Source organism: Genypterus blacodes, unplaced genomic scaffold, assembly GCF_046128005.1.
Source record: "Genypterus blacodes isolate CSIRO-AG114 ecotype Tasmania unplaced genomic scaffold, CSIRO-AGI_Gbla_v1 ptg000094l_1, whole genome shotgun sequence".
In the NCBI taxonomy this organism is placed as follows: domain Eukaryota; kingdom Metazoa; phylum Chordata; class Actinopteri; order Ophidiiformes; family Ophidiidae; genus Genypterus; species Genypterus blacodes.
The window spans coordinates 2,243,760-2,256,274 of NW_027466898.1; the positions used below are offsets into that span (position 1 = coordinate 2,243,760).

Genomic DNA, 12,515 nt, shown 5'->3' on the forward strand with positions numbered 1-12,515 from the left:
CACACGCACAACAATAACTCACAGTGAAAAGTTTGACAGTTGCGCTGGCAGACTTGTTTACGATCGCATTCATCATACACATAGTAAACATTTCCAAAACAAAAGCAGCTAAGGTGGCAAACACAATAAACTTTCAATCCAATAAATTCAAACCAGATTTATTTTATTCAGCACAGATTAATCATGGTTGTTTGTGAGCTATGTACAATGACAGCCGGTTATTTTCTTAAGGAACATTACACTGAGATAAATTCTATTTGGGAAATTCAACAGCAAATGAAATTAATTAATCAATAGTCTTTCATATCTCCATTTACTATCAATAATATATGCTGTAACAATACAGTGGTAAAACATAATGGAAAATGACAACAAAACATTTGTATTAACATTTCCTCAGGCTGGGGGTAACCATGGTTTCACCGGATCTAAAAAACAAAAGCAAGAAAAACATGGATTTATTTTAGAATGATAAAACACGAGTGCTGTAGAAAGAAAGTTATACATCAGTACATAAATGAAGAGGACACTTCTAAAGTGACTTTGCCCATGAGTTTGTTTTCTGGTTAAGAGAGATCATTTTGGTTTGGACTCTCAAATCATCCAGTTCAAAGTCAGGTCAGGTAACTGTAGTAGGCAAACCTGACCTGGCCTGCCATGCAGTCCAAAGATGTTTTTACACTCAGCCAAGAAGCTTCATCAATCCCTCTGATTGATGGGTATAATTTAACCCCAGAGGCTGATTTATATCCAGTTGACGGGACAGAGCTGTTCAGATCACATGACAGTCGCGTGGCCTCCACACGAACAGAAGTACTGAAAACAAACACTCCTAAAATGTAATTAGATTTTTCATTCCTCCCATTCCATAACAATTACTAATTTAATTAGAATAACTTCTCTGGCAGAGCACGGTTAAAAACACAGCTCAAGATGCATTGGAACAGCATGTGCTTAACCTGAGCAGGTTGCCACATCCTCTCTTATCCAGACCAGGATGAAGTTGAGTTACTGTGACTTTATCCTCTACAGACTGATGTGCAAAGGTGATCCTGACATGGACATAACCCATTTTGTTGCGTGCACTCAGATCCTCTTTTATTTACATTCTTCACTCGTTCATGCACACATGAACAGGAGATTCTTTCTGCTTGCAGCGTCTGCTACACACTGTAGATACAAGCCTGTTTGCCTTTCACTATAATAGACACCACATTTTGTCAGGATATGACGAAAACACAGCCAGAATATGTTTTCAAGATGACAATTAAGGACCGTCAACAGTTTCATCAATCCCTGAAAAGTGAAAAGGTAATTTATTACTGTAGGTTCTGGAAAAATGCTTCTTACCGTATATTTGTCCCATTTCTTCTCCGGGTCGTACGGCTCCCACCGACTAGCAGGAAAAATGTGCTTGTTCTTCTCATACCAGCTCCTCAACACAACTTTACCTGCGTGAGACTTTCAACATAATGGCAAAAGAGAGTTTGACCCCATTAAAAGTTAATCTTTGTCAGCTTTCAGTAATTACATACAGCTTAAATTCAAAGACATGTTTACTGGAATAATGCATTTTTTGTTTAGACGAAAAAAATTATTTCTTGTTTTGCATATTGCATTGATAAAATTCACATCTTTTCGGTTTAAGACTACTTCAAAATATTTATGTCTATATTGATCAATCGAAGACATTTGAGTAGATTTCTGCACAGAATGTTCACTACTTAAAACAATTCTTACCTCGTCTTTTTCAACGGTGGCATCATTCACGAGTCGAATATCATCGTGGACGTCGAAGCTGAAGAGAGGACCTGTGGAGACAAATGGCACGACCAATTCAAAAGCAGGACACCCGAGACAACATCTTTCACATGGGGGGGCAAAGTGTGTTTATTATTTCAGCATCTTTTCACATTCAAAATTCTGTAAACAACATAAACGGGGCGAATGCTGTAAGTTCAACAGACTAATGATCTGTTAAGGACTGGCTGGTGTATATACTAGAAAGTAGTTCTCTATGTTTTTCACTTACCGGATTTGCCTCTGGCTTTGGTCACAATGAAGTCATAGAAACTGTGGTGCTGAGGGGAGAAGTAGTGACAACATGTTCAAAAGACTCATGAAGTGAAACAGCTGTGAAGAAAACAACACAAGTGACCTACAGCTGCTTTAACTGATCTAACAGATTGTGCAGATTTCTCATTCCATTGTAGCATTGAAGTAACACATCCTGTTAAATGGATTACTTTAAAGTAAATATTTGTATGCTCCAAGAGGACGTTCTTCAACAACAAACAGAAAGAAGTCCCTGCTCTCACGAGGTGTCCTTGATGAGAAGAGTCTAATCTGTCCATCTGTTAAATGGATTGGGATGGCAGGCTATGTATCAAGGTTATGTAAATCAAAACCAAGTGCAACACTCACATGTGGGATTATCAGATCCTCTTTGATGTACATTAACTGCTCCACTCCAGCAGACCTGCACAGAGGAGAAACAATATTTAGGAGTATATAAATATATTACGTAGCTTTAAACAAAGTCATCTATTATATTACATTTTATTTAACAGTACTACATATCATTTAGAGCATTTCTGCCAAGCTGCATTTTTCTGAAGGAATTGCTAAACTGCAATATGTACACAAAGACAGAACAGAGAGAGAGAGAGAGAGTTAAGTGCAGAGCAGGTGTGTGTGTTTGTTTGTGGGGGGGGGGGCACGGTCACAGTTTGACGCTGAACAAACAGGACCAGGTGAGTTTTAGTGGATCTCCTGATTGTGCTATCACCCAGCAGGATATTTCTGTTCTTGTGTTCTTAATTAGAGAGAACAATCCTGATACGAAAAGCTGGGTTCAACTTTCCCGGATAATTGCGAACCCCATTGAGAAGGCAATATATTATTCCAACAGCCCAAACAGACAAAGTGTCTGGCTGGTGGATATGACGCTTGAGATGACGCAGTTCTTCACCCCAGTGGCGCAACCCGTGGAGTGTAAAATGAGTTCAATATACAATGACTTAAGAGGCAGATGGCCGCTGACACAGGTGAGCTTTGTTTATTCACGAGTGTTTATTCAGTGTCTATGGAAATGTGAGCGAGTTGTTAGTTAATAGAGGAGTAGCGTAGGTGAAGGAGTACATCTGGAGAATGAAATAGAGAGGGTATTGTATTCAGAAAACAATTATTCTTTTTTCTACCACATGGCAGCTGTAAAGCATTTAAAGCAGTGGTTCTTAACCTGGGTTCAATCGAACCCCAGGGGTTCGGTGAGTCATTCTCAGGGGTTCGGCAGGGGTCAAGACACAAACAGTATAGCCCGGTTCACACTAGCAATTGACTGCCGACAATTTGGCAACACACAATTTTTCTTCCCGTGTTAGATTACAAATGGTAAAAAATGGTTTCATCCCACCCTAGTAAATAAAACAACATCCATCTTTGATTTTTACGACTATGTCAAATCCTATTCGTCTCCAGTTCAATTGTGTATGGATTGAGGATTATTGGAGTAAAACAAACATTGCAAAACTTGTCAAAAACCTTTGACATTTGTTTTCTGTGTTTAGAAGCCATGCTGAGTGCCAGAATGAGCAGGTTTCCGCCTCTTCTTTGAAGAACAGAACAGAACAGAACAGAACAGAACAGAACAGAGTCATATGCAGCGTGGGTGAGACAGCCGCTCACGTTTAGTGTTGCAGATGTCAATGCTGAATACCTCGACAAAATCACAAAATCATTGAACTTCAGCAGAGCCAGCTTCAACAGCAACTCATCAGAACAACAACGCCCTCAACGTTTTGGTGTCACCAAATCGTACCATACCCTCTTATTGCTGAGAAAGACCTTGAGATAGTCACACCGTTTGTTACAATGTATCTTTGCGAGCAATCCTTTTCGAGGATGGTAGACATGAAAACTAAGAAAAGGAAGAGACTTTGTTGCGAAAATGATATGAGAGTGGCACTTCCCTAGGTGAAGCCGCGCATTTCTCAACTTGTATCCAAAAGGCAACAGCAAAAGTCACATTGATTTGCAGTAAATATTCATTAAGTTATGGTTTTGTGTGAAATTCATGTTTTGTTGGTTTTGTTCTTTGAACACAATGATTTTGTGTGCAACTGATGCACTGATAAAATATCTACCTAAGTTTTGAAGAAATCCCATTTTATTTTTCTAATTACAAAGGGTTCGGTGAATGCACTGATGAAGCATGCAGGGTTCAGTACCTCAGATAAGGTTAAGAACCACTGATTTAAAGGCATTATATGCAGGGAAGGCAATAGTGCAAAAAGCAGTGAAAATGAGGGGGAAAAAGTTTGGCAAATGATGGCTGACAAATGAAATGCTTTGCCAAAGTGAGGAAAGAGGATTTCGCATAATTCATTGCGCTCAGTTTATTATTGTATACAGCCTGTTATTACTTCTGCACTTCTATTGTGTTAAAATGATAGTTTGATCCTTTCTGTAGTTTACACAGGAGCAGGAAAACATTCTACTAAATGTTTTGCATTACCTTCCCTACCAATAATATCAACATTGGTAATTGGCGATGCAGAGAAATTACTGGAATTATTTTAGGAAGGAACTGGAACACTTTTTTATTGGCAAAGGCAGCTTGCCAATTGCGTTGAAAAAAAAAATGATTGTGCCAATGCCAATTTGTTTCAAACTAATTGGCATAGCTGAAGTTGGGTGGAGTTGTGAAGCTGTGTGTTTAACGCTGTGATTTAATCTTATGGCAACAACTCCAAGTGCTTCGAAGAACTGAGGGATCTAACATTTGTGGCTTCTCATAGAATCTAAGATCCACTTTGGTTTGGCTTGTTATATGTTCTAAATCATGCTGTCAGTTCCATATCAATCTTTGTTTTACATCACTATCCCTTTGTGGTTGGGTTATTATACACGACGAAAACTGGAAAAGGTGTGTATCGAGTGTATTGACACAAACAATACAAATGCAGGTGTACTTGTACTTCATGGCCACCGTGACACGTTTGAATATAACACCTTCCTCCTTTAGTTCTCACCTTAGTTCACTAAAGTCCTTCCTGAGGACTTCCAGGGCTCTCTGCAGGAAGTTTTGGATGGTATTACCCTTCTTCATCTGTATGGAAATGAGGTTGAAGAACATTGTTGTGTCAGGGAAAGAATGCTAATCAAACAGAATGTTTTTAAGGCAGTTCAGGGCTTATGGGTTTGTGTTACTGATTGCATTTCTGAAACAATGACTTGCAACTTAGACAATGTTTCATGTTAAACATAAGCTTTACCTTGACCGTCTTCCTATGTCCAGACCCATCCCAGTAGCTGAAGGTTATCTCAATCTCCTCACCTGAACACAAATGAATGCATCAATATTCAGAAATGAGTGAGTGGATTGAGCGGAGGGCGTTTTCATTTGAGAAGAACTATTAGTTTTGTCCTTTGAGGAGGTTGAGGATAACGTTCCTCATCAATACTAATAAAGAAGAGTGTGTTCAGGTGTATGTGTGTGTGTCAGTATGCAAGAGAGGATTCCCGACTCACTCTTGATCTTCTCTTGCTTCAGCTCCCATTCCTGCCTAAGCTCCTCTCTGAGACGGTTCTCCTCTTCCTGCACAAGGTTGAGACACATAGAACCACACTGCTGTATTAACATGACATTTGCTATGAATAGTTATACAGAGCAAATTGGGAAATAACCGTGAGCCAACAGTGGAATGCTGCGTAGGCTGTAACAACTTTGACATTCGACCTTTTGCCTGTTTTGTTTTGTCCTCTAGTTGACAGGGTGGAGCGAAAGAAGAAGAATGAAAGAAGAAGTGAAATTTGTTTGTTTTGTGATTCATGCCCACTGAGACTCCCTGAAACATTAGTGTGCACATTCGATATTACATGTTTTTGTTTTACTCTGGAAGGAACCGGGCTTCACCTCTCTATCTCGATCAGGCAGGAAACTTGTGTCCACATCTGGATTTTTGCCCAACTTCTTCTTCTTCATTGGAGCATCTGGCAGATAAGAGTCACACTTTAGCCTTGGGAAATTCCGATGTGTCAAATGCAACCCCACAGAAATCTATACTCACAGTCCTCCTCGTCTTCTTCTTCTTCTTCTTCCTCTTCTTCACTCTCTTCTTTGTCTTCCTCGTCATCCGGATTAAACGATAAACTAGCTATCTTCCTCTTCTGTTCTTCCTTTCTTTTCTTCTCTTTCTGTTTCTCCAGTTTTCTGCCAAGAGAAATGACACAAGTGGTGAACAAAGATCAACAGGGAGAGAGTTGCAGGAGTAAGAAGAGACATGTCAGTGCGCATCAGTCCATACTCGCATACAAGGACACACACATCACAAGAATGAACTAAACAGTGGAACAATTGTCATTACATAATATTTAGACAATCAGTAAATACTTAAAAATAGCGCTCATCCAGATATTGCTTTTGATCGTCTATAGTGAGGATATCATTTCGGCTGACTATCCGCGGTAAGTGCTGGTCTTTACACACCACTCTCCTTGGAGCTGTGCGATCTGAGACAGCAAGCAAAACAACACTGAGAAGGTGAGTCGGGTGTGTATTAACTCACAGCATGAGTTCCTTGGACTGCTCCTTTTTAGCCAGTTGTTTCTCTCTCTCCTTCACCAGCGCCTCCTGCTTGGCCTTCATGTCATTCAGTGTTACCAAGCCTGTTACCGTCATGAAGTCAAACAGATTTGAGAGTTATTAAGTACAAGACACAGTATTAGTAGGCTAGACACAATGTACAAACCGGATGTAAAAATGTTATACCAACTACATGTTACTTAGTTTTCTTTTAACTTTCTAACACAAACATAATATATATAATCATCTATTCGGAGCACATTCTGAGGCAGTCAAGGCATTTCTAAGTGCCCAAGAAATGACAGGGATGCAGTGTGTGACACATACTCACCAACCGTGCTGGATTTCAGCTCAGCTTCTACAGCATCATAATGAGCTGAGAATTTCTTGTCAATGTTGGACTTCATTATGTTGTCCTGGAAGTAACAGAGAGCAGACAAAACAGTGAGCTTTTCTATAATACTGTGTGTGTTTAATAATTATAACTACTTCTTTTAAGAGCTATATCACACTCATGTTTCAGTTTTTCTTTCTTACTTTTTCTATGTGACATACTATACTACATATGTTTACTGAAACCTTTATTGATTGATTATGAATTATTTAGCAATTCCTTTTGAATATTTAGTAAGATAATAGAAAACTTTTTGGACCAAGCAGACCCAGACCTCAACAACAGTCCACAATTTTGAAGACAAAACACAGATCGTGTGTGCATTCAGTATGTTATATGTTCTGGCTCTAATCACTAATCATTTATTAGATAACATCATATAACGTTTTTAAATGTACTAAAAACACTTTTTTCAAACACAAAATGACATTGATCGTGTACATGGGGGGCACACCGGCGACATTGACCTCTGTTGTGGGTCTCCAACAAGTGAGTAGCCTCGACAAAACAAAGCCTAAATGTCATAGGCTTGGAATAATATGTAGTAATAAATATAAATGTTGTGAATGAAGGTGGTGACGCTGCAAACCTCTGCAATCTTCTGCTTCAACTGTTCAAGATGCTCTCTTTCTTTTTCTCGCTTTTTCATCAGCTGCATGGCTCTTCCAGCCTCACTGGCAGCTCCTTTGTACTGCGCCATGTTTCTTTGTTTCCTACTGAGTAATTTAAAGTAACAAATGACAGAAATAGGAACTAAAATCGGTTAGAAAACAGTTTTGTCGCCACAAAAAAACTGCGAAGGTACCGCTACCACGTACCACAACAAGAAAAATGGCGACGTCGAAATGCATGCCGGGGCCTCAATGTGGTGTAGACGATGCGTTCAAAGCTTCACAAAACCTCGTAATTTCTAAAACTCAATGACGCAGCGACCTAAACGAACATTGTGTACAATGTGAACGCAAAGACGTAGCGACCTAAACGTACATTGTGTACCATGAGATATACTATGCTACTATGCAATATTTCACATCAAACATATCGATCTGAGCGTGTCAGGTGTATTAAAATGATTTGTTTAATCAAAACAATAAAAATCCACTATGACATCCAGGATACTTATTTTATTAGTCAGTATGGTTTTCTCAGAATTTTGAAATGGTTGTAAACTGAACAGATGAAACATAATGATACAATACAATACAAAAGAAATCAAGCAAATTTAAATCAAAACTCACTTGCTCACTCACTCGCTCACTCACTCCCTTGCTTACTCAGTCACATTCATACATGTTCTTTGTCTCTTACTGGAGGCCAATCTTTTTTAGACAGTAAAATGGCAATCTGACTGCAGCAGAGAGCGAGTGATATACAGAAAGGAGAGATGAAAATGTTCACTGCGCATATCCACAATGACCTCAGGCATGGAAGGAAGGTTTTACTCAGCTCTATAAAAGGCACCACACACCTGGGGAGAGGGGCACAAAAGAAGAGATTAGCATGTGAGACAACCAGGAGAGAAGTGAGAAGTGATTTAGTGTGTGGGATTTGAGATGCACTTTGTGAAATGTCAAGAGTCTTAATGCTGCGGTAACATGTTATTTCCTATGTATGTTATTTCCTGTGTGTGTATGTGTGTGATCGCTGCTGCCTTTCGTTTCACAAACCCAAACAGCAAAGTCTGACACTCTGATGCACGTGGCATGAACATATTAGACACGACATGACATTTAATTTCCCTTGGCAGGCTATTTCTTATAGTTCATGACTTATTATCCCAATGTGGTGAAACAGAGGAGCACAATTGTAATATTCATCTGATAGTATATTTCAATAATCAATTTACAGAGACAGTTGAGAGGCCGCTTCTTAATTCAATCATACATGAGAGATGTAACCAGTCACAATGAATACATGCACTGAGTTATTCCTAGAGCAAACATGTTTTTATACCAAAGTGTTTTAGGGTGGGCGCCTTTCCCGTAAGCATTTCACACTATTGTTCTATTATAACTCCTGACTACCTTAGCAACCATGTCCCGGTGACCTGCCAAGATATTATGTTTACTTCCTCTCTGATAATGATTCTTATAAGACAATCAGTGAATGCCAAAGACATAATGTTTACTTACATGTCACATACATAATGCTATTTTCTTCCACATATCCTCCCTATGGCGATTCCAATATCGGCAACATGATGGTATACATAGTTTAACTGGAACCGATCAACCAGTGACGAGCAAAAATCATCAGTACTCTTAGACAATTCCCTCACTATATATTTATCTCTGAGTAAAGTAAGATACAGTCAGGTGCTGCATTAATTTGAGTTAAATAATACACACACACACACACCCTATTCTAACTGCATCTTGCTGTGCTGTTATGTAAAGTATGCAGATCGGTGATGTCATAGAAGGCGTTTTCCATCCGACAACATACCTGACATTGCTGAGTTGTAAACAAGCACATAGTTTAAGCATTTTAGATTTTACAGGGGAGTTTGTTTAAGAACTCCTAGGGAGCCAACGTGTTTTTTGTAACAGACCAGGAGGAAGATGAGTTTAAGGGTAAATCACTGAATTAGATAATGAAGAAAACTGAAGTTGCACTGCCCTCTGTGGGTTGAAGCTTCCAAGCATGTGGCACTTTGGCTTTAGCTTAGGTATTGATGTTAGTTGTAAGTAATTGTCAATAGAAGGTCAAAATGTCAAAAAAAAGAATATCGCTGACTATTTTGGAAGCTGAGAGAGGAAATCCTCTATTTGCTTCCATAGATTAGAGCGTGGATCATGTGCAACTTGCTTGGACAAAGCAGATTTTCTTATTCAATCACAAGTTTCTCATTGTACCTGAAAATAATGGTAAGCCCTACTGAGTACAGTGTTTTGTCATTTTTACTTCATGTGAAACATGATAGGGGGACAGTGACAGCTGGGATATGTGTGAGATAGATGGGGAATAACACTACTTGTCCCAAAACCCATCATGTGACATATGACTGCACACAGAATAAGTCGTATGATTGCCTATATAAGGGAACAATTTTGCAACAGCTTACCAGACATGCAAGCAGGCAAGAAGTGCCAGGAAAATGCCAGCGAGGAGAGCAAAGGGCACAGCAAACAGCAAGGAGAGGCAGCGGTATGTCCATATTCGAACTGTCTCAAAGCCAGCAACGCTGTAGAGCCACACCCGGTCACTGCTATGTGGCGTCAGCGGCTCAGTTAGTACTTTGCTGACCTCCACCTGTAGAGAGTGATGAAGAGATAGGGAGGCATAAGGGAAGATTAAAGGGAAGGGGTGAAAATAGTACAAAGGAGAGTCAACCAAATGCTTTATGTTCTTGTGTGTAAACTTGCAGATGTGCTCAATAGAAGTTAACTGACAGTACAGCTTTGCCATAAAGCTGCTCAATGACAGAGAAGGCGGGAGAGATGCTTCAGGCAATAAAAGGGGAAAATCAATGCAAATCCATTTTCATCATGTTAATCCTACAGAGAAGATCATGCAAGCAAAGATCCTCTTTATGATACGATATGTGAGCTTAATTTAAAAAATATGTTGGACTAACCAGGACCTCACAATCAATATGTAACTTGCGTGTTACTCTGGACATATTGTGCACCAAAATGTGACATGAACCTTTAGGTGGCTGTTAATGCCGTAAGGGTCCCTGTTGACAGGATGGAGGGATGTTGGTGTAGCAGGAACTGTAGGAGGGGATGAAGGTGTAGGCGATGGGGTTGATTGTTTGGATGCAAATTCAGGGGGAGGAGGAGGAATGTTTATCTGTTCTTTATCACCACCATCGTCATCATCGCCATCATCAATTGGACACGCCACCAGACAGTCATCACTCACCATGATCATCTTCACTGCAGGGGGAAGCAAATACTTTTCTCAATTTTTTTTCTCTCTCTCTCTCTCTCTTATTCACACACTCACTCACACACACACACACTCCTCCAGCAGGCTGCAGGCTGCGTAAGGGAGCTGCGCACTCGCACTACCACCTGTTCTTTAGACCCCAAAAAAGAAGACTGTAAATAGCAGCTGGTAATTTTAAAAGACATTTGTAAAATGTGAACCCAGACTGTCATTCTGTTTATTAAATTGTTTTAGTTAAGCTGATTTGTTTCTAACTTCAGCTGAGATTTGATAAATGCGACAGTGCAGTTTATGTATAGCATATATTGTACAATTCAGCTGAATTGGATTGGATAACTTAATACAGCAACATTTCTAGAATGCATTCTTGCCTTGGCTAGTATAATATTTTGTGATGCTTGTGCATATTGTCAAATAGAGGTTCCATTTAAAATGATCTGGTATGAATTATAAATGAGATCTGCACTAATATACATGGCACAAGGACAAATATACAGAGGCTGTGACTGATATGCTCATTAGAGAGGAACGAAAGAAGAACAGCCAAGGAGGAACTACGTTAACATTAACAATTACAAATCACTTACCTCCCTTCAGTCCTACTTAATCCACAATCAGTGACAGGGGCTTAGAGAAAGAGAGACGGAGCAAATGAGCCCTACAAAGTGATAATCTGTAGTGTCAATTAAAAGAGTTCACAAGGTCCCTCAGAGATGATATGGCATAGGCGAGGCCAGACAGACACACAGACACCGGCACTGTCAGTAACTTAGACCAGCAGACCTGCTAATGTGCCACAGTGGTTATTCCCCCTGTGTATGTGTGTGCATGTAAGGAGTTATTTAAGGAAGAGGAGTAGATCTAAAAAAGTAGTCTAAAAAAGATCACATGACAGCACTCGGGTACCATCTCCCCAAAGTAACCAAAACAATGAAACACACACGTGCACACTTACCATACCATAAAATTCTCTGAGTGCTGGCACAAGCATTTCACAGGCTACAATTATATAAATATATATATGTATTTACTTACAACTGCTCAAACATTCATGGCCTTTTCAGCTTTATTGTACTCATATTTTTAACCACACATATAATTTGACACAGTAAATTTAGTGACATCATCAAACGGTGATCCAGAACAACAGGGTGTCTTCATTATGATATATAATCAAAAAAAAAAAGACTAGTTCTATGTCCCCATTACTGAAACGTATCAGAAGGGAGATGTTACACATGAAAACACACGCTCTTCACTGCAAAAATCATGGGGCCTGTAGGGGGGCAAAATGAATGAATGAGACAGGAGCTGCATCTCCATCATGGCTCCAAAACGTCACTGTCGTGTTTCACAGTTTAAACCAGAGGAAGTCATTGAATCCTCTTAAATATGGGGGCCATTTTGGCTCTTGAGGCTCGGGAACAGTATCCAGCTGAAAAGTAAATCAACCAAAGCCCTGAGTGAGACACTCTTACTTACTCTTTCTGTGCCAAACCTGAGTTAGCCCACCTCTAACTCTGCAAAAGCCCTGAGTTTTGGCCTACACATCAGGCCAAGTATCACATACGTAGGGGAATGTGTTTTGTGCACATGCTCACGCTGCATGCTGCTTGTAATAAACTTCCCAAATCACTTTTT

The 12,515-nt window shown here is 39.7% G+C and overlaps 2 protein-coding genes across 4 annotated transcripts; both read right to left on the reverse strand.

Annotated features, from left to right (window-relative positions):
• Positions 1–142: 142 nt before the first annotated feature.
• Positions 143–7,702, reverse strand: fam50a (family with sequence similarity 50 member A). Its single transcript, XM_076159249.1, has 13 exons — positions 7,570–7,702; positions 6,918–7,002; positions 6,570–6,669; positions 6,072–6,214; positions 5,918–5,994; positions 5,533–5,599; positions 5,277–5,338; positions 5,034–5,110; positions 2,425–2,479; positions 2,033–2,081; positions 1,741–1,811; positions 1,351–1,461; positions 143–428 (listed from the first exon to the last, which is right to left on the reverse strand). Exons 1-13 carry the CDS (start codon positions 7,678–7,680, stop codon positions 420–422), a joined length of 1,017 nt encoding a protein of 338 aa, XP_076015364.1. The 5' UTR covers positions 7,681–7,702; the 3' UTR covers positions 143–419.
• cav4b (caveolin 4b) lies at positions 7,638–12,373 on the reverse strand. Of its 3 annotated transcripts, none has more exons than XM_076159251.1 (3): positions 10,045–10,577; positions 8,219–8,448; positions 7,638–7,890 (listed from the first exon to the last, which is right to left on the reverse strand). In XM_076159251.1, the coding sequence occupies exons 1-2, from the start codon at positions 10,386–10,388 to the stop codon at positions 8,265–8,267; spliced, it is 528 nt and encodes a 175-aa protein (XP_076015366.1). In that variant the 5' UTR covers positions 10,389–10,577; the 3' UTR covers positions 7,638–7,890; positions 8,219–8,264. The 3 variants fall into 3 exon arrangements, 2 of the variants coding, with proteins under 2 accessions (XP_076015366.1, XP_076015367.1); XM_076159252.1 differs by lacking the exon at positions 7,638–7,890 and adding an exon at positions 10,629–12,373 and having other exon boundaries at positions 7,900–8,448; positions 10,045–10,232; XR_012964522.1 differs by lacking the exons at positions 7,638–7,890; positions 10,045–10,577 and adding an exon at positions 9,113–9,416 and having other exon boundaries at positions 8,316–8,448.
• Between the last annotated feature and the right edge of the window lie 142 nt (positions 12,374–12,515).